Below are 22,378 nucleotides of genomic sequence, written 5' to 3'. Positions count from 1 at the left end.
AACATATATATTTGGAACATTTCATCCTAAAGCAGTGGAATACACATTATTTTCGAGTGCACATGCAACATTCTCCAGAATAGATTGCATACTGGGTCACAAATCAGGCCTCAACTAGTACAAAAAGACTGAGATCATACCATGCATATTTTCAGACCACAAGGCTATGAAACTTGAAGTCACCCACAAGAAAAAATTTGGAGAGACCATAATACATGGAGGTTAAAGAACATTCTACTAAGGAATGACTGGGTGGCTCAGTCAGTTGAGTGTCCAGTGCTTGATTTCGGCTTGGATCATGATCTTGCAGTTTGTGGCTTCAAGCCCCTCATTGGGCTCTGCACTGACAATCTGGAGCCTGCTTGGGGTTCTGTTTCCCTTTCTCTCTGCCTCTCCCTCTATTTCTTTCTAAAATGAGTAAATAAACATTAAAACAAAAAAAGAATGAATGGGTTAACCAGTAAATTAAAGAAGAAACTTTTAAATACATGGAAGCGGGGCGCCTGGGTGGCGCAGTCGGTTAAGCGTCCGACTTCAGCCAGGTCACGATCTCGCGGTCCGTGAGTTCAAGCCCCGCGTCGGGCTCTGGGCTGATGGCTCAGAGCCTGGAGCCTGTTTCCAATTCTGTGTCTCCCTCTCTCTCTGCCCCTCCCCCGTTCATGCTCTGTCTCTCTCTGTCCCAACGTTGAAAAAATAAATAAATAAATACATGGAAGCAAATGAAAATGAAAACATGACAGTCCACAATCTCTGGGATGTAGTAAAAGCTGTCATAGGAGGGAAGTATATAGCAATACAGGCCTATCAAGAAACAAGAAAAGTCTCAAATATATAACCTAACTTTACACTTAAAGGAGCCAGAAAAGAAACAGCAAATAAAGCCTAAAGGCAGCAGAAGAAGGGAAATAATAAAGATTCAAGCAGAAATAAATGATAGAGAAACAAACAAACAAACAAACAAACAAAAAACACATTAGAACAGATCAACAAAACTAAGAGCTGGCTCTTGCAAAGAATTAATAAAATCAATAAGCCCCTAGCCACACTTATCAAAAAGAAAACAGAAAGGACCTAAATAAATAAAATCATGAATGAAGGAGGAGACCTCACAGCCAACACCATAGAAACACAATTATAAGAGGATATTATGAAAAACTATATGCCAATAAACTGGGCAATATGGAAAAAAATGGAGAAACTCCAATAAACACATAAATGACCAAAGATACAACAAGAAGAAATAGAAAATCTGAACAAATTGATCACCAGCAAAGAAACTGAATCAAATAAAAAAATCTCCCAACAAACAAAAGTCCAGGGCCATATGGCTTTCCAGGGGAATTCTACCAAACATTTAAAAAAGAGTGAAATCAAACTGTTTCAAAAAATATAAATGGAAGGAAAATTTCCAAACTCATTCTATGAGGCCAGCATTACCTTGATTCCAAAACCAGGATGAAGGGAGAATTCTCCACTAAAAGGGAGAATGAGCACAGATGTAAAAATTCTCAGTAAGATACTAGTAAACTGAATCCAACTGAACATTAAAAGAACTATTCATCACGATCAAGTGAGATTCATTCCTGGGCTGCAGGATAGATTCAATATTCAAAAATCAATCAACATGATATACCACATTAATAAAAGAAGACAAGAACTATATGATCCTCTCAAAAGATGCAGCAAAAGCATTTGACAAAATATAGTATCTATTCTTGATAAAAAGCCTTTGGCAAAGTAGTGATAGAGGGAACAATACCTCAACATCATAAAGGCCATGTAGGAAAGACTCATAGCTAATACCATCCTCAATGAAGAAAAACTGAAAGCTTTTCCTCTAAGGTCAGGAACAAGACAGGGATGTCCACTCTCAGCAGTGTTATTTAACATAGTACTGGAAGTGCTAGCCTTAGAAATCAGAGAGCAAAAAGAAACAAAAGGCATCCAAATTGGCAAGAAAAAGTCAAAATCTCACTATTTGCAGATGACATGATACCTTATGTAGAAAACCTGAAAGACTCCACCAAAAAACTGCTAGAACTGATACAGAAATTCAGCAGTCACATGATACAAAATCAATGTACAGAAATTTGTTGCATTTCTATACACCAATAATGAAGCAGCACAAAAAGAGAAATCAAGAAGTTGATCCCATTTACAATTATACTAAAAACCATAAGATACCTAGGAATAAACCTAACCAAAGAGGTAAAAGATCTGTGCATGGAAAACTATAGAAAGCTTATTAAAGAAATTGAAGAGGACACAAAGAAATGGAAAAACATTCCATGCTCATGAGTTGGAAGAACAAATGTCGTTAAAATGTCTATACCACCCAAAGCAATCTACACATTTAATGCGATCCTTATGAAAATACCAGCAGCATTTTCCACAGAACTAGATCAAACAATTCTAAAATTTGTATGGAACCATAAAAGACCCCAAATAGCCAAAGCAATCTTGAAAAAGCAAAGCAAAGCTGGAGACATCACAATTCTGACTTCGAGCTTTATTACAAAGCTATAATCATCAAGAGAGTATGGTACTGGCACAAAAACAGACACGTAGATAAGTGGAACAGAACAGAAAAACCCAGAAATAGACTCACAACTATATGATCAACTAATCTTTGACAAAGCAGAAAAGAATATTCAATGGAAAAAGACATTCTCTTCAACAAATGGTGTTGGGAAAACTGGTTAGCAACATGCAGAAGAATGAACCTGTAAAACGTTCTACATCATACACAAAAATAAATTCAAAACAGATGAAAGACCTAAGTGTGAGACAGGAAACAGTCAAAATACTGGGGAAGAACATGGGTAGCAACCTATTTGAAACTGGCCACAGCAACTTCTTGCTAGCCATGTCTCTGGAGGCAAGGGAAACAAAAGCAAAAATGAACTATTGGGACTTCATTATGCCAAAAAGCTGCTGCCCAGTGAAGGAAACAGTCAACAAAACTAAAAGGCAGCCCATGAAATGGGAGAAGATCTTTGCAAATGACCTATCTGATAAAGGGTTAGTATCCAAAATCTATAAAGAACTTATCAAACTCAACATCCATAAAGCAAATAATCCAGTTAAGAAATGGGCAGAAGATATGAACAGACATTTTTCCAAAGAAGAGATCCAGACAGCTAACAGACACATGAAAAGATGCTCACCATCACTCATCATCAGGGAAATATAAATCAAAACCATGATGAGATACCACCTCACATCTGTCAGAATGACTAAAATGGACAACACAGGAAACAACACATGTTGGTGACAATGTGGGGAAAGGGGAACCGTCTTACACTGTTTGTGGGAATGCAAACTGGTGCAGCCACTCTGGAAAACAATATGGAAGTTCCTCAAAAAGTTAAAAATAGAACTACCCTATGACTCAGCAATTGCACTACTATATATTTACCTAAAGGATACAAAAATACCGATTTGAAAGGAGACATACATCCCAATGTTTATAACAGCATTACCAACAATGGCCAAGTAATGGAAAGAGCTCCAATGTCCATTGACTGATGAATGGATAAAGATGTGATGTGATGTGTGTGTGTGTGTGTATGTGTGTGTGTGTGTATACACATATATATAATGGCATATTACTCAGCCATCAGAAACAATGAAATCTTGCCATGAGCAACAACATGGATGGAGGTAGAGTGTATTATGCTAAGCAAATAAGTCAGTCCCAGAAAGACAAATATCATGATTTCACTCATATGTGGAATTTAAGAGAACAAAACAGATGAACATAAGAGAAGGGAAAAAAATAAGAGAGAGGGAGGCAACCCATAGGAGACTCTTAACTATAGAGAACATGGGGCGCATGGGTGGCTCAGTTGGTTAAGCATCTGACTTTGGCTCAGGTCATGATCTCACAGTTTGTGAGTTCAAGCCCCGTGTTGGGCTCTGTGCTGACAGCTCAGAGCCTGGAGCCTGCTTCAGATTCTGTGTCTCCCTCTCTCTCTGTCCCTCCCCTGCTTTCTCTCTCTCTCTCTCTCTCTCTCTCTCTCTCTCACAAAAATAGTAAATAAATGTTTAAGAAAAAAACTATAGAGAACAAACTGAGGGTTGATGGAGGGGGGTGGGGGGGGATGGGCTAGATGGGCGATTGATATTAAAGAGGGCACTTGTCAAGACGAGCACTGGGCATTATATGGAAGTGATGAATCACTAAACTTCACTCCTGGAACCAATATTATACTATATGTTAACTAACTAGAATTCAAATAAAAACTTAAAATAATAAAAAATAGATGATGGGGATTAAGGAGTGCACAATATAGGTTGTTATAGGGAAGTGATGAATCACTACATTTTACACCTGAAACTAATCTCACGCTGTGTGTCAACTAAGTAGAATTTCAATAAAAATGCACAAGAAAGAAAAAAGAAAAAAATTAATAAAATACATTGGTACATTTAATTAATTACTATAAAGTGATAAACATTCTGCTTATATTTGGCTTCCAGAGAACGTGAAACAAGTTGAAGGCAAGAACAGCATGGAAGATGGGTATAATGTATTACAAAATGGGTAACATTACCGTCCTATTTGGGAGGAGAAGAGACAATAGACAACTTGCAATTTTGTCAGCAAAAACTGTTAAGTATGAACCCTAAAATCTGAGGGTAGAATAGGCATAAACCAGAAAAAAAGTCCACTATATTAAATAACATATCATTATATTATAATTGTATCAATAATTATATTAAGTATTTAAAAGGATTACGCTCTGCTATTGAAAGATGGGGAAGAAAACAACAGATTGAGTTTAAAACAAAATCCAGCTATATCCTGTTTACACCTAAATTTCCCTGTGGCCAGAAGCCTGGTCATCCAGGGGCAACACTGTTCCCAGTTTCTCACATATTCTTTCAGGGATCTTATCTATTTTGGTGTATGTGTTTGTCTGTGTGTGTACACATGCACAAATATATGTTTATGTACATGGATTTGTGTACTTTTTAAAATTTAAACAAGCTTTTTATTTAAAAACAGTTTGAGAGGTGCCTGGGTATCTCAGTCGGTTGAGCATCCGACTTTGGCTCAGGTCATGACCTCAAGGTTCACGAGTCTGAGCCCCAGGTCAGGCTCTGTGCTGACAGCTCAGAGTCTGGAGCCTCGTTCAGATTCTTTGTCTCCCTCTCTCTCTGCCTCCACCCCCACCCTGCTCATGCTCGCTCTCTCTCCCTCTCTCTCTCAAAAATAAATAAACATTAAAAATATATAAAAATAAAAATAGTTTGAGATTTACAGAAAAATTGTGAAGATAGTACAGAGGGTTTCCCTATATTCCACACCATTTTTTTCTGGGAAGCTTGGATATAAATGTAATGTTCAAGAACAGAATTCCTCTTGCCTCAGTCCCTAAAGAATTACCCTCTTCTTCTCTCTGAGGTTTCTAATTCCTCTCATAGAAATCATCTTGTCTTATACGTGGCTTTACTACAAACTGCCTCAGCTCCTTTTTAGAAATAGCTTGTTTCTTAGTAATGTTAAAAAAAAATATTTCTGAAATACCATAATGGTGAACTCGAATGTATTTTATCTTTAAAGAAAAACACATAAACAGTACACAGTCATCAATTAAATTAAAAGGAGAACCTCTTCCCTGTGCCCCCAAACAAAGTGGTTTTAAAGTGTCTGTGTTGCAGCTACACATCAATTCAATGACCACAAGGAAAGTGAAACTTGTTGCCACTTGTAATTCATGCCAGGCTGAGCTCAATCTACAGAGCACTAATATTTCATCTGTAAAGTGTGTTGCCCCAATCCTGATTTATAAAATAGTAATTATAAAGATATTTTACATATTTATAGAGCACGACACCCAAAAAATGACAGTGTTAAAATTCTTTTGAAATAACGCATAAGCAGATGTGCAATTTAAGCAAAAATTTTTTTTTAATTTAAAATTTTCAAATTTTAAATATATTCAAAAAGTATATTCAAATTTCAAAAAATAATTAAAAATAAAAATCATTACACTTACGTTTTTCCATTCCATTCCACAATCTTTGTAAAGTCAAGGTAATTATCTTCTCCCGTTAGAAAAACATAGTCTCCATCATTAGTCCCATTTTTCTGAAAATAAGTGAACACGATCATTTTAAGAAATTGTGGTGGTTAATTTTACGTGTCAACTTGTCTAGGCTACGGTACCCAGTTGTTTGGTCAAACACTAATGTAGATGGTGCTATATTTTGTACATGATGAAGATTTACAATCAATTGGCTAAGTAAAAGATTACCAACGATAATGTGGGTGGACTCATGCAATCTGTTGAAGGTTTTAAAAACGAAATCTGAGGTTTGCTGGACAGAAAGGAATTCTCAGTTCTGCAATGTAGAATTCCTGCCTGAGTTTCTAGCCTGCCAGCCTGTCCTAGGGATTTCAGACTGGCCACCTGCTGCCCCACAACTGCACAAACCAATTCCTTAATACCTATAAATCTCTTGGATAGATAGATACTACAGATGTAGCTAGAGCTCTCCCATTGATTCTGTTTTTCTGGAGAACCCTAATTGATACAGTAACTGAGAAACTTAATCTTCACAAAACTAACCTAGTTGAGGCTAACTGCTACATAACACTGAAGCAGAACTAAGATATAGAGTGACTGTTTGACTAAATGCCATATTAACCATACTACTACTTTATGGTTTCAAAAAGTTTGAGCCCAATTAAATAATGAACAAAGGATTTGAAGAGACATTTCTTCAAAGAAAATATTCAAATGGCCAACAAGTACACGAAAGGATGCTCAACATCATCCGCCACTAGAGAAATGCAAAGCCAAGCCATAGTACTATTTCACACCCACCAGGATGATGCTAAAAATTTTTTTAAACATAAAAAAATAAAGGAAAAGGACAAGCGTTGGTGAGGTTGTGGAGAAATCGAGGCCCTTGGGCACTGGTGGTGGGAATGGAAAATGATGCAGCTGCTGTGGACAGTAGTTTGGTGGTTCTTCAAAAAGTTAAACACAAACCCAAAATTTTATGACCCCAAATTCCACTCCTCCCTATATATTCAAGAGAATTCCATTCCAAATATACATCTCAATGTCCATACAAAAACTTGTACACAAATGTTCAGAGCAGAATTATTCATAAGAGCCCACAGTAGAAACAACCCAAATATCCATCGACTGATGAATAAAGTGTGGTATATCCACACAATAGAATATTACTCAGCCATAAAAAGGAATAAAGTGCTGATACATGCTACAACATAGATGAATCTTGTAAACATAATGCTAAATAGAAGAAGTCAGATACAAAGGTCATATATGGTATGATTCCATTTACAGAAATGTTCAATTGCCAGAGATGGTTCCAACCTCTTGGCCACCATTTGTATAATAGTAAGCATGTGTGTTCAGTTTTTTAATTTTATTTTTTGCCTAACCAAGCCAAACTCCATTCCCAAATGCCCTTCCTCTCAGGCTCTGAGGAAGCTCTCACACAGAGAGTTCTGGCTCTTCTCCTTCAGCCTGGGCCAGCCTGGCCTCCTGCTCAGCACCAGCAGTCTCAGCACCCCACAGGGCAGGTGAGAGGTTGGGCAGGTGTGGGGGGTTACTTATGTTTTGTTTCAAACAAAACAATAATCTTACTTTTCTTTACAAAAGCCAAAACAAAAAAGACACAAACCTTTTAACTATTAAAAAAAATTCTATAGACTCATAGGCAAATCCATAGAGACAGAAAGTATAGATTAGTGGTTGCCAAGGGCTGGTGGAAGGGGAGAAATGGAAGTGACTGCTAACAAATGTGTGGTTTTTTGGGGAGGATGATGAAAATGTTCTAAAATTTGACAGTGGTGGTGGTGGTTGTACAACCTTGTGAATATACTAAAAACCACAAAATTGTACATTTGAAACTGGTGAATTATATGTAAGTGAATTATATGTCAATAACGAAAAATAAGAAAGCATAAGTCCAGGGCCAGGACCCTACTGTAGGTTAGCTGCAACAAAAGAAAGTTGTATTAATATAGTCCCATTATTTCTTTCTTTAAAAAAAAAGTTTTTTTAACGTTGATTTATTATTGAGAGACAGAGCATGAGAATGGGAGGGGCAGAGAGAGAAGGAGACACAGAATCCGAAGCAGGCTCCAGGCTCTGAGCTGTCAGCACAGAGCCCAACGCGGGGCTCAAACTCACAAACCGCGAGATCGTGACCTGAGCTGAAGTCGGATGCTCAACCAACTGAGCCACCCAGGCGCCCCTGTCTCTTTCTTTTTTTAAGTTTGTTTATTTATTTTGAGAGAGAAAGAGAGAGAGTGTGTGCACATGTGCACGCATGAGCAGGGGAGGGGCAGCAAGAGGGAGAGAGAGGATCCCAAGCAGGCTCTGCACTCATAGCATGGCTTAATCCTACGAACCTTGAGATTGTGACCTGAGCCGAAGCCAAGAGTCAGAAGATTAACCAACTGAGCCACCCAGGCGCCCCAATATATACTTGGGGCTTTCAAGAAAGCTTTCTTCACTTATATATTCTCTCCAAGTTATACTTCTTAAGGGCACATACAGATAATCTATACAACTTTACAAATTCTCTATGTGAGGTTGGAGCTTTGATATCTGGGAAATAGCATGGGTGCTAGCTCCTCTATAATAATAAAGTAATAAGAGCTAACAATTATTGAATATTTATAATATTCCTGGCACTGGTCTAAAATTATAGTATGAATTATCTCATGAAATCCTCAGAACCACCACATAAAGCAGTGTGGTTGACAGAAATACGTCTACATTCTAATCCCCAGAACCTGTGAATATGTTGCCTAACATGGCAAAAGGGACTTTGCAGATGTGATTAAGTTAAGGATCTTGAGATGGGAAGAGTATCCTGGACTACCTGGGTGGACCCAGGTACTCTAAGTTTTCTTACAAAGAGGCAAGGGGCCAGGTCAGAGTAGTAGGTGTGATGACAAGCAGAGGTCAAAGAGACTGTGAAGATGTTTCCCTTTTGGTTTGGCAATGGTGAAAGGGGTGCCCGCCAAAAAAAGGCAGGCTGCCTCTAGAAGCTGTGAAATTCAAGGAAGTGGATTTTCCCTTAGAGCCTCCAGAAAGAACACAGCCCCGACAACACCCTGATTTTATGGCTATTGAGATCTAGAACTGGAAGATGATAATTATATTTGTGCTGTTTTAAGCCCCTAAATTTATGGCCATGTGTAAAAGCAGCAACAGGAAACTAATACAGACATGCACCATTTTACCCTCATTCTATAGATGAGAAATCTAAAGCAAGGAGAAGTTAAATAACTTGTCCGGATCACTCAGCCAGCAAATGGTGGAGCTAGGTAGGACTGAAGCCCAGCTATGTAACCCCACACTCCACAGGCCGATCTGCTTACCAGGCTGTGGGCCTCATTCATTAATTAGCAACCACTTAGCGAACGCCTACCATGTATCTAGCACTGTATATCAGTGAACAAAATGGACACAAATTGCTGCCTTTGTGGTGCATCCACTCTAATACCATTATTATAATTGCTTTCATTTTTTAATATTTATTATTAAATGCATATGATGTGACAGGCACTTTGTAGACAAACTAAGAATAATAAAATAACCAAAGACTGTTTTACTTTCATTGCTCTAGGCTATCTTTGGAGGTTTTTCACAGATATATTTTTGGGTATTAACACAGATGCATTTTGGGATAACAAGTTGATGCAATGCACTTGTGTTCTATTTTCTTTTTAAAATAGGTTTTTCAGGGTGTCAGGGTAGCTCAGTTGGTTAAGCATCTGACTTCGGCTCAGGTCACGATCTTGTGGTCCGTGAATTTGAGCCCCACGTCAGGCTCTGTGCTAACAGCTCAGAGCCTGGAGCCTGCTTCAGGTTCTGTGTCTCCCTCTCTGCCCCTCCTCCACTTGTGCTCCGTCTATCTCTCAAAATAATAAACATTAAAAAAATAATAAAATAGATTTCTCTTCTGATTATAGAAGTAATACATTCTTCTGAGTATAAAAGTAATAAATTCTCATTAGAAAATACAGAAAGATGTATAAAAAGTTGTCAATTATTCATCATTTTCCTAACCAATGGAAAATACTATTTGTATTTTGGTATGTTTCTTTTCAGTATCTTTTCCACACAAGATTTGTTTATAGAACTAAGATATATATGTGTAATATACATACACACAATTTTTATACATAAACACAATTATGTATGTATATATGTTTACATATATATATACATGGACACATATATGTGTACATATATGTGTGAATATATATATATATCCTGTATACATATATATGTGTATATGTATACACACACACACACACACACACACACACACAAATTGTGTATTTTCCTTAGCATATTTTATATGTTACCAAAAGTTCTTCATAGGTATACTTTAATGACTCCTCAATATTATGTAGAAATAATTAACTATTCTCTTATTGTTGGATATTTAATTTTGATTTTTTTGCTACTGCAAATAATGTTGTGTGAATGTTTATGTATCTTTATGCCTAAAAACCTTGCCAATATTTTTGTTTTCTACACTGACTCATAAAAGTAAAATTACTAGAGAAAAGAACATGAACATGTTTAAGCCTTTTGATACATATTATCAAGTTGCTCAAGGTCATCCAGCTGGAGAGTGGTGGAAATAGTGTGGTAAATCAGTTTACATTCCCCAAGTTACTTTTGCTAAGCTTTGTTAATTAGATGAACGACCCCCCCCCCAAAAAAAGTATAAGACTTGTCTTTTTTTGCACCGAGTTCGAAGCCTTTTTTTCAAATAATTCAGCTCTCTGCCTTAAAAAACATTCATACCCTTTGTGAATTCTCTTCTCATGTTTTTTGCCTTCTTTGGTTCTTCTTTCTGTCACTTAACATTATTTTGCCAACTATATCAATATATCAATATGGACCACATCCATAATGGTCATGTGGTGCTCCCCACATGAAGTTTTACATGACTTTAGGATACAACAAAGGGCTGCCTGGGTGGCTCGGTCGGTCGGTTAAGCGTCCGACCTCGGCTCAGGTCATTATCTCACAATTTGTGAGTTCACACCCTGCATCGGGCTCTGTGCTGACAGTTCAGAGCCTGGATGGAGCCTGCTTCAGATTCTGTGTCTCCCTCTCTTTCTGCCTCTCCCCCACTCGCACTCTGTCTCTCCCTCTGTCTCAAAAATAAATAAACATTAAAAGAAAAATTTTTAAAAAGATATGAGAAAGAACTTCTCTTTAGGAGCAGCAATGTGAACATTACAACAACTGAGAGAAAAATTCAAATACTCCACATAAAAAATGCTGAACCACCAAGGCCCTTGGGTAGCTCAGTTGGTTAAGCAACCAACTCTTGATTTCTGCTCAGGTCATGATCTCACGGTTCCTGAGTTCCAGCCCCATGTCACTGGTAGTACACTGAGAGGGCAGAGCCTGCTTGGGATTCTCTCTCTCCCTCTCTCTCTGCCCCTCTCCTGCTTTCTCTTTCTCTCTCTCTCTCAAAATAAATAAATAAACTTAAAAAAAAAAAAGCCAAACCACCAATTTAAAAAATGAAGGGATGTTACCTCCTGAAGTCCTCCCCTTAACTCAGATCTAGCCTAAGCAAAGCAGTTAAGCATTTAAATGTTTCACAGTAATTCAGAAAGGGTTCTCTCCAATCGTTTTCTGCCCAAGAGTCAGACACTGCATGTGAATGCTTCCCTGTCTCTTGCTGGAACCTTTGTTATTGGAGGACAGTCGGGAATAAATAGGTTTTGTGTTATCGGGGTAGGGATGTGGGCTGGATACAAGGAACATATTATGGCAGGAGATGGAGAGGTGCTCTGAGACGGACTACCACAGTCATACCACTAGTGTGATGTCAGCAAAACCCCACGCCCCCTCCACCGAAGGACCAGCTGGACTGGCTGAGCTCTCAAAGACACTTTCTAACAGCTATACATTTTATACACGCAAGACCCACATTTAGTGGGAGGTGCTTGAACTCTCTTACGCGGAGGAGAACAGAAGTGCCCTAATATCAGTAGGTAAAAATATGCTGATTGGCCCCGCAATATGAAGTAAGAGCATGGGATATTTAACCAGATCCCTTTTTCTCACAAGCTCTGTGCCAATGTTCTACATTCACTCATCCTGTTCATTCTCACACGCTGTCCCTCCCCATTAATTGTTTGGCTGTTTCCTACTAGAAGGAAGAGCGTTCAACGCGTTAACCAAGGTTTCTCTCTTCAGTGCATGTAGCGGAGCAGATGGTGCAGGCACGCAAGCCTGGGGCATCCGAGGGGGATGCTGGCATGACACCAGCAGAACTAAGGAAAGATTTTCGGAAGGAGGGTACTTCCTCAGCCTATCCTGGTCTTTGAATGAATGACAGCTCAAGTGTGAACTTTTGTGCCGTTGGCTAAAGAATCAGTATTTGACCAGAGCAGATGGGACAAACTGAACAGAAACACTGCCTTTTTACCAACCACACGCAGACAGTCTGTTTGGCTCCCAAAGGGAAAAGATACAGCAGTCATGTTAATTCAGGGTCATCTTGGGAGCCAGTCATGAAGGGAAAAAGGAGTAACAGTTCCTAACATGTGTACTGTGATTCAGAGTTTATGAAGCATTTTTATGGACTTCTCACTTAGCCTTTCAAAACAATTTTTGAAGTGTGGATACTTTTAGCCTCAAGTTACACATGATGAAACTGAGGTTTAGAAATAGCCCCACAGTTATTAAGTGAAAAAAGTCAGAACATAAATCGAGGCACTCTGATTCCAAGTCTTATGCTCTATTCCTGGATGTGGGAAATGAACTCAAGGTACGAATCTAACTGAGCGATGGTACAGAGCTTTGTGGAGATACAGTGTCTACAAGGAGCGACAAAGGGCAAGGCAGCGAGATGAATAAATAAATAAATAAACACATAAAACAATACAACCTTGCTTTGGGAAAATAAAAATGCCAATTTGTTAACCAGTCCATAAATGTGGGTTACATTTTAAAAAGATACAAAAGGATCTTAGAAGTCAGATGAAGTCAGTAATGTAAAAACAACAACAACAAAAAGCAAGCTATACAATGAAAAATTACCTGAAAAATACTGAGGTTTTAGGAACAGGATCTACCTTGCAGGTGGACAGAAACCACTTGGACCCGAAGGGCCTTAAAGTAACCTTTGTTGTATCTCTGTTGGAAATTCACCAGATATTTTTTTCCAGAAGGGATGTCTAGTCACAGCTTAAGAAATCAGTGCTTCCTCTGGTTTTATGGAAGCTGGGCTCCTTTTAGATGGGATCTTCTAAAATTTTTTTAAATGTTTATTTATTTTTGAGACTGGGGCAGTAGAAGGGGCAGAGAGAGAGGGAGGGAGACAGAATCCGAATCGGGCTTCAGGCTCTGAGCTGTTGGCAGAGCCCGATGCAGGGGTCAAACTCACGAACTGAGAGATCATGACCTGAGCTGAAGTTGGCACTTAACCGACTGAGCCACGCAGGCACCCCAAGATGGGATCTGCTAGAGAGCATCTATCAATTCTGCTCCCCTAGAGGGAAGGATTCAAGGTGAGTTGAACCCTATTTCTAGGACCCCTGCCTCTTGCATAATGTTAAGAACTTTTTCACTATTTTGTTTGAATGGCTTCTAAGTTTTGTATACCCCTGAATGCACACGGCAGCATTATCACCATCTGCCCTAGAGGAACACTCTAGGATATAACAGGATGAGAGTAAGATTCTTGAGTAGTGAGAACCAGAGAATAACAACAGATTTAAAGGTGAGGAAATTCATCACAATCTCAGACCCCACCCTTAACCTGTCACTTTCTTCTTGAGTTAAGTTTGTCATTAGCAACCTCCCACTATCCATTTTACTCAAGTGCTTTCTGTTTTTTGTTTCTTGGTAGGGGGGACAGATAGAGGGGAATGTGGATTTTTAAAATTGCTTTTAATTTTAGTTCATTTGAAACTCATACAGCAATAACATATGCTTTGAATAATACTTGAATGCTGACATATTTTTTATTTCAAGCCAAAGTGAATAAAATCTGCAAGGAACCACACAAAATTCCACTTATAAGCATAAGAAATCATAGATGAGGGACACAGAGTTTCAAATTATCCATCCTCTTTCACAAATGACATGTCTGAAAATCTAACACGTAGCTCCCACCTCTAATGGACTATCATGTTCCTACTTAGTTTCTTGTCTCTGTCAGGCTGATGCATGGGTTCAGCCCCTAGGTCATCAATGAAGACTTGGCACCTATCACTGAAATTTATGATAGTTTGAAAGATTGCACCTGATTAATGGCACAGTCATACTCTGTATTTTTCATAGCTGCCCTCATTCAAAGTCACTGCTGGCGGCATGCCGAAATTGTGGGAGAAGGGTTTTTTTCCCCCCACCTAAAAACTAGAACACTTCCTTGTTTTTCACATACTCTACAAGACATCTAGAATTCCAAGCAATTTTGGTCTTTTTTTCTGGAAGACACTCAAAATGAAGATGAAATCTGGCTAGCAGAGCCCCTTCATCACCTGAATAAAGAGACTCTATGAGCGCCTGGGTGGCTTAGTTGGTTGAGCATCAGACTCTTGATTTTAGCTCAGGTTATAATCCGAAGGTCGTGGGCTTGAGCCCCATGTGGGACTCTGTGATGAGCATGGAACCTAATTAAGATTCTTTTTCTCCCCCTCTGCTCCTTCCCCGCTTGTGCATCCATGCTCCTTCAAAAAAAAAAAAAAAAAAAAGGATCTAAAAAGAAAGATCAACTTACCCCATAGTACAGGCCAAAATAGGGTGAGATCTCCGGTTTGAAAACACTGATGAGGGACAGGATCTCATCTTTGTAGCCCCAGAGCAGTTCGTCCACGGTGTGTGTCACAAAGAGCGTCTGCTGATAGGCCTTCAGCAGGGCCTCGATGAGCTCCCGGAGGAAGCGGAGCTGGGCCCATTCCATGGCAGTCTGAGAAACACAGGCAGGTTCAGAAGGCAGGGTTCCCACCCCACTCTCCTATGGCCCCTTCAGCAAAAAGGGCTGGAAACTTAAAAGTAAATGTTAAGACTGAAGAGCTGCAAAGTCAGCCAGAGAGATCCTCCTTGGCTACACGTTCACAAATGAGACTCTGCAGTTATTGTTCCTTTCTCAGTATTATATTTTGTAAGTGTGAGTGTAGCGTTCCCACTTGCAAGCTCTCGAATTCTCCCTGCACTGCAGATGCAACGAGAAAAACGCTTGTGAATACACTGGCATCTTTGGCCACAAGGGGGCGCCACTTCCCCTCTGATGGGAGCCAGAGATTGCCCGCCCCCCCCCCTCCCCCGCAAGTAGGCAGCAGGGCAGGACCAAACATGAGATCTAATACTTTCTCCCTCCTGAGTCCACCATGGGTGTCCAGCTGCATATGTTGTTGTCACCCTGTAGTTAGAGTGGGAGCCTCAGAGGGGTTGCTGTGGGTGAATAGGAAAGTTTCCAGGGTCTCATGTGTCTTTCTTGGATGGGATTGTCATAACACAGACAGTGAAATCCCGCTAGGCTGTGAGCGGCCCAGTCTCTGCTATTTGGGAAGGGTGGGGGGATATCAGTGTATATTTTGAGAATTTAAAAACCAAAGATGGAAATCTAAACTAAGAAGTGTATGCAAATTCTGTTGCTAGATTTTCTGAGCCAAAACAAGGGGCAAATAAATCTTTAAAAAATTATTGGCTATCCACTCCCTCCCCCACCCCCCCAACTCCTAGAGACATGTTTATTTGAACAAGAGCTGATCCCCAAGACACAGCAAGAAACCGTGGGAGGGAAAATCCTAAAATTCACATTTTGTCACCATTTGAAAAAATCTTGCTTGAGAAACCTCAGAATAAAATGTCTCAGATGAACTTTCAGGAAGGAAACTGTAAAAAGTATACTTATATTTTTACATCTGTATATTTTTAACATAACTTAGTAACTCCTAAATGTAAAACCCATAACAGCTTTAACTTGGCTTTTTCCTTTCTCTTACAAGCCACAATAATGATACTAAAAATGCCTACTTACCACTGCAGGAATATTTAACGTTCTAATTAAGTCAACTTTAGGATCTCCAACAGATTGATTTCGTTCAAAAACATAGGCCTTGTTGTTAACAGCAGATATTGTTGTTCCATTATCTCCAAATTGAATATCTGCTTTGTTTCGAAGTTCCCTAAAAGAAAGAAAAGCATTCTGTTTGAAAATAGGCACCACTTTAAAAAGCAAGAGGCCCCTGGGTGGCTCAGTTGGTTGAGCATCCAATCTTGATTTCGGCTCAGGTCATGATCTCACGGTTCATGGGATTGAGCTCCGCATTGGGCTCTGCCCTGACAGTGCCGATGGGATTCTCCCTCTCCCTCTCTCTTTGCCCAGCCCTACTTGCTCTCTCAAAATAAATAAACATTAAAAAAAAAAGCGCAATACTTTACCTTTCTTTTAGCATGGACGTTATTTTCAATAAGACATTCCACTATAATCATTTTCTAGAGAGCTTACAGATACTGATCCCTTAACAACTAGAGATTAAAGCTGGCATGTAGGAAGGAAATAAGTCCTGGGATACAGTCCTCTCAACACACTGGCCTTTTCATTCTTTCCCCCTTACAATTTGGGAAATGCGATGGTCAAGGGTCACCATGACCAGGGAATCAAGGCCATTGAACTCTCTCTGGAGTGATAGTTTGCTCCAAAATATTTTCAAATTTTTCAATTCATAGATCAGTTTGAATTTCAATTTCTTTTCCAAAGCCTTTTTATTCCTAGCTTGAATTCAGTTCAAAATTCATTTGACAAAATAAGTGCCCAAGACTTAGTACATTAGAGGAGTTCACTCCTGTTTTTGGTATGCAGTTCAGTCTGGTTCAGGTTCATGCCCCCAGATGAGGTATTAGAAAGCTCACAGAAAGGGCCTGGAGCCAGGGCATCACTAGGGTAAGGAGGGTGTGAGGCACTTGCCTTGTGTACAAAATGAAAGGGGTGCCAGAACACTCACTACTGAAGGTAAATCATATTGCAATGCATTTTGAAAAATCAAAATTAATGCAAAAACATCCACGATGAACAAACCGTCAAACTTCTAAATAAAAAGTTTATTAAAGGACCAGTAAAAGGACCCGATACTTTGTTCATCCAATGGTTTATGCTAGTCCTGGCCCCGCCTGGTTCATAGTAGATGTTCACAAAATTCCTGTGTCTATTGTTTCTCTCCCTCTGCTGCTTACCTTTTCTTCTTCCTGTTCTATTTAGGACTAGGCTGTCTGACCCAGTAGCCATGTGTCTGCTAAGCCGTAGAACTGTGGCTTATCGAAACTGAGATGTGTTGTAAGGGTAAAATACACATCAGATTTCAAAAACAGCACAAAAAAAGGAGTGTAAAATAATCTCCTTAGTTTTTTGATATTGATTACCTGTTTTTAAATGATGCTATTTTATTTATTTTTATTTTTTATTTTTTTAAGTTTACTTCTTTAATTTTGAGAGAGACAGAGACAGAGCGTTGGGAGGGGCAAAGAGAGAGGGAGAGAGAGAGAGAGAGAGCTCCAAGCAGGCTCTATGCTGTCAGGGCAGAGCCTGACGTGGGGCTCAATCTCAGGAACCGCGAGATCTTGATCTGAGCCAGGATGAAGAGCCAGATGCTTAACTGACTGAGCCACCCAGGTGCCCCTAAATAATAGTACTTTAATACAATGGGTAAAATAAAAAATACTCAGATTAATTACACCTGTTTCTTTTTCGCTTTTTTTTTTTTTGATGTGGCTACTGGAAAAAAAATCTTAATTATATATGTGATTCACATTGTATTTCTATGGGACCGGGCTAATCTATAAGAGTTTATAATTCTGACAAAGGTACAAAGGCTACCCACCACCTCCTCCAAGGCCTTTCCTGACCACAACCGGCCTTTTCTGAACACTGGTGGAGCTGGCTGTCTGTACCAGGTCTTTGTAAACTGCTTAGTGACATCATTTAGATTACGAAGGAATTCTCTTGATGCTTCAGGTACTCCAAGCAAGCTAATGAAACTTGTATCCCTCACTTTCCAGAATTTAAAATAAAAATAGACAAGTAAATAACAAGCAAACATATACACATATATGCATCAAAACAGATATCTTTGCTCTTCATCATTAAGCACGAAGTTATGTGCAATAGATAAATATCTGACCCCGCGTAGCTCCTCAAAGGGTTTAACCACACGATTTCATCTGATTCCATTCAGTCCTTACAGCAAGCCCATGGTACAGACAGAGAAAGTATTTTGGCTCCACTTTTAGAGATGTGGAAACAAAGGGCACAGATGGGCATCAGAAGAGTCAGAATTTGAAGCTAAGTTCTAAATCACACACAGTGCTCTTCCACTGTATCACATGGCCTCCCTCAACAGGTGCTTCATAAACGTCCACAGAATGAAACCTGCAGACTCTGGTTGTCTGACACTCATTCATTTCCTTTTCTTCTGCTCGGAGCCCCGTTTTCCTTCCTCTCCTGCACTGGGTGGTGGTGTGGGACCCAAGCTGGACCAGTTCCATTCCCTAGGCCTCTGATCCAGAGCACAAAGCCTTAAGATGTGAAACACATTTGGGGCGCCTAGATGGCTCAGTTGGTTAAGCATCCAACTCTTGGTTTCGGCTCAGGTCATGATCTCACAGTTTTGTGGGTTTGAGCCCCACATTGGACTCTGTGCTGGCAGTGGGGGGGTGGGCAGTCCCTCAAAATAAATAAACTTAAAAAAAAAGATGCAAAACACAGTAGAAAGATGGCTTCCTCTTGCTGTGGTGCACACATGATGAGCCATGCACTCCTGTGATGTGGACCTTTAAAGCTGTCCTCTCTTCCCAGCTGCTCCTTGGAATCTGTAACCCACTTTATAGCCTTCAAATAAATCCCCTTTCATTTAAATTAGCCAGAGATAGCTTGTCTTGCTTGTAACCAAAGACCTTTATATAGAAATCACAACCCAGTTCTTTGACAGAGATTCAGATAAACTAGCCCAGGACTCCCCAGCAAGTGTGGGAACCAGGTGTGGAATCCTGGTCACCTGAATCCACGTCCAAGGTTCTCCTTGACTCTACACGTAAGTTAACGCAAAGTGACTTGTTAGAGCTGGAGGAGGACGTTTCAAGGCAAACCCCTGCCTGCACCAAGGTTTCTACCTGAAGAGAGGGGCACCCCTCCCCACTGGTGAGTCCCAGAGCCTCCCTGTAGTGAGGGTGAAGGGAACAGCCTTTTCTAGGCATAGCTCTTGGTATTTGCGGCCCAGGACCCCGCGGTGGCCTCGCTGACCACTAAGGAACCAGAAATAGAAAAAGTGTCCCCAGGGTGAAAACCAACTTGCCCTCAAACTTGCCCTCAAAGAAAGCTAGGCCAAGGAGCCAAGAGCTGGGACCCAACCCAGGTGCAGAAGCCCAGGGATCAACTTTGCCAAGCTTTCTGACTAATGATGAAAACTGATAACCTTGCTAAGGCTTTTAACGTTTTTTTCACTGAACCCAGATGTCATGAGCTAGAGGCCTGAATAATTCCAAGCCCGCTTCACTTACGTTGGCTTGTGTTTACTGACTCTGGAGATGACTTTTTAAGTGTTTTCTTTATCGTTTAGCCCATAAGAACCTAGTGTTTTAAAAGGAAATCGATCGTGGAGGCTCCAATCACTTGAAGCACTATAACTTGACTTGTTTTCTCAATAAATTTCAAAAGTTCAAAGCAAGGATTACCAAACTATAAAAATACTTCATTCCCTTGGCAGGCGCCAAGGGGCCACGTCAGGTCACTCACAGCTAGCCACATGACTTCCCACAGCCACCAGTCGCCCTGAGGCATGACTGACATATGGCCTGTGTTCTAACTGAAGGAACACGGTGCCACTGGCTATCAGAAGTGGTCTCCTGCTCTGCAGAGGCCAAGGAAAGGGATGGTGGGGGGCCTCCCTGTCAAAATAGCAACTGATGGAGGAAACCCAGAATGTTTCCCCTCTTCTGGCAACCACAAGGAGGCCACAGTGCGAGGAGAGGGGCTTTAATAATAATAATACAAACAAGTCTGGTTACCCAAGTCTCCCCGACAGCTCATCAACGATAGTCTACTAGAAGCAGGGTGGTTTCCAGCTGAACAGCAGACTGAGAGCAAGAAGTGCTCGATTACTGCTCTACAGTGTCCAAGAAGACTGAAGAAACTTCCAGAAATAGAAGCAAGGGTTAAAAAAAAATGGCAAAGCAAATCTTAGACCTAGATAATTAATTAAGGAACTGTACTTGAGAGTGCCTGATACGATCCGTGGTATTTAGTGGATCTAATAAATCTTATCAATGTTGAAGGCCCCAGGACATCACAGGCTCATATGATGGCTTACTATTTTTTTTTTTAATTTTTTTTTTCAACGTTTATTTATTTTGGGGACAGAGAGAGACAGAGCATGAACGGGGGAGGGGCAGGGAGAGAGGGAGACACAGAATCGGAAACAGGCTCCAGGCTCTGAGCCATCAGCCCAGAGCCTGACGCGGGGCTCGACATTAAGCAAAGGTTGAGTTATATGCCATGCACTATTTAATCAGGCAGGAAAATGCAAGATTGAATTTAGAGGTATTTCATATAAAAACATGTTTTCATTAAAACAGAGTTCTTACTTTTTTCTTTCAGTTTGTTTATTTATTTGTTTTCGAGAGGAAGAGAGACAGAGAGAGAGAGGGAGCAAGGAAGGGGCAGAGAGAGGGAGAGACAGAATCCCAAGCAGGCTCCACACTGTCCATGCTGAGCCTGAATTCACAAACTGTGAGATCATGACCTGAGCTGAGATCAAGAGTCAGACACTCAAACAACTGAGCCACCCAGGCACCCCCAGAGTTCTTACTTTATAAAACAAAAAAGTTTGGGGCGCCTGGGTGGCGCAGTCGGTTGAGCATCCAACTTCGGCTCAGGTCATGATCTCATGGTCCGTGAGTTCGAGCCCCGCGTCGGGCTCTGTGCTGACTGCTCAGAGCCTGGAGCCTGTTTCAGATTCTGTGTCTCCCTCTCTCTGACCCTCCCCTGTTCATGCTCTGTCTCTCTCTGTCTCAAAAATAAATAAACGTTAAAAAAATTAAAACAAAACAAAACAAAACAAAAAAACAAAAAAGTTTTTAAACCCCCGAACGATTAAACATAATCTCACCAATCACAGAAGATAAACAATAGCCCAGGATAAGGAAACCAAAAGGAATACTTTTAATAAGCTGGAAAACTAACATCTATGCAGTATCTAATTTCTTGGAGATGTTGTATAAACTAGATACATACAATACTGTCATATAATCCTTATCTTTCACCCATTGGGTTCTTCACTCATACACCACTCTTTGTTGAGATTTACTGTCAGCAGTGACTGAGCACATCAGGTGAAGTATGGGTAAACAGCTGACTGCCAGGCTGTGCATTCAACCTTGGCTTCCTCAGTTACTAACTCTGTGACTTAGAACTTACTGCTTCTGTGCCTCAGTTTCCTCATCTGTAAAATGGAGATAAAAACATGCCTTCCTTAAAAGGTTGTTGGGGGCATTAAATCCACATAAACTTGTAATCTGGTTAGAATACTGCCTGGTACATACTGAGTGCTTAGGAAGCATTAGTTACTAATACCATGTACAAGCGGGCTTACAAGAAGCTCTTGCGATGGAGGGATGTGAAGATCTGGTTTCTGTTTGCAAAGAAATCCTCAGTACAGCATGGGAGGACAAGACTGCTTTCCAACGTTACCTCCCATGTGGAAAGTGCTCTGAAGTGGACCCGAGGCTCTAGCCAGACACCCAAAGGAGGGAAGGAGGGCACCGGAAGGGGAGTCCTGAGGTTGTCATTATGCGGGAGCTGGTTCTGGAAGGGGGAGGCTTCCCCTAGGTGGGAGAGTGGGGGGAATTCCAAATAGAGGCAGAGAGAGCAAGGGCAGGCAGCACAGCATGAATGCATTGGATGTGTTTCCTACATGGAGAAGTGAGCAAAACTGTGGTCATGTGGAAGAGGACACACTACAAGAGGAGATTTAGAAAGAGCGGCTTGCAGCTCTGGGCCAGCTGAGCTGAACAGCTGTGTCACGGGAGAAGTGAATCACAGAGTGGATGTGCCTCCCAAGGAAGAAAGGGCAGAGGAGGGGAAGCTGCCCAAAGGAGGGGTGCCACCGGGGTTCAGGACCACTTGCCTCCAGATGTGCCACTTTGGCATGCTGATTATTTTGCCCTGAAAACAATCAAGGCCCAAATGACTCAGGAAGAAGCTTTGACCTTTCCCTGACTGCCTAAAAGAATTTAGATAGAGAACCTGCTCCTGGAAGAGAGCTATCACCACAGATTCACACTGGAATATGAACTAGACATGACAGGGAGAAATCTGGCAAGGCCTGTTAGATCAGAGTCCT

The 22,378-nt window shown here is 40.5% G+C and overlaps 1 protein-coding gene across 1 annotated transcript in view; it reads right to left on the bottom strand.

The window, feature by feature from the left end:
- Positions 1 to 22,378, bottom strand: part of SCARB2 (scavenger receptor class B member 2) — a 77,409-nt gene that overhangs the window by 24,167 nt on the left and 30,864 nt on the right. The window contains exons 3-5 of the mRNA XM_047855895.1: positions 16,024 to 16,171; positions 14,761 to 14,949; positions 6,006 to 6,097 (exon numbers count right to left, since the gene is read on the bottom strand). Of these exons, the coding sequence (XP_047711851.1) occupies positions 6,006 to 6,097; positions 14,761 to 14,949; positions 16,024 to 16,171 (429 nt within the window). The remainder of the gene's footprint in view (positions 1 to 6,005; positions 6,098 to 14,760; positions 14,950 to 16,023; positions 16,172 to 22,378) is intronic.

The sequence above is a fragment of the Prionailurus viverrinus genome, chromosome B1, assembly GCF_022837055.1.
Source record: "Prionailurus viverrinus isolate Anna chromosome B1, UM_Priviv_1.0, whole genome shotgun sequence".
Taxonomy (NCBI): Eukaryota; Metazoa; Chordata; class Mammalia; order Carnivora; family Felidae; genus Prionailurus; species Prionailurus viverrinus.
The sequence above is the reverse complement of the archived record's forward strand: the minus strand, read 5'-3'. Positions and strand labels throughout refer to the sequence as shown.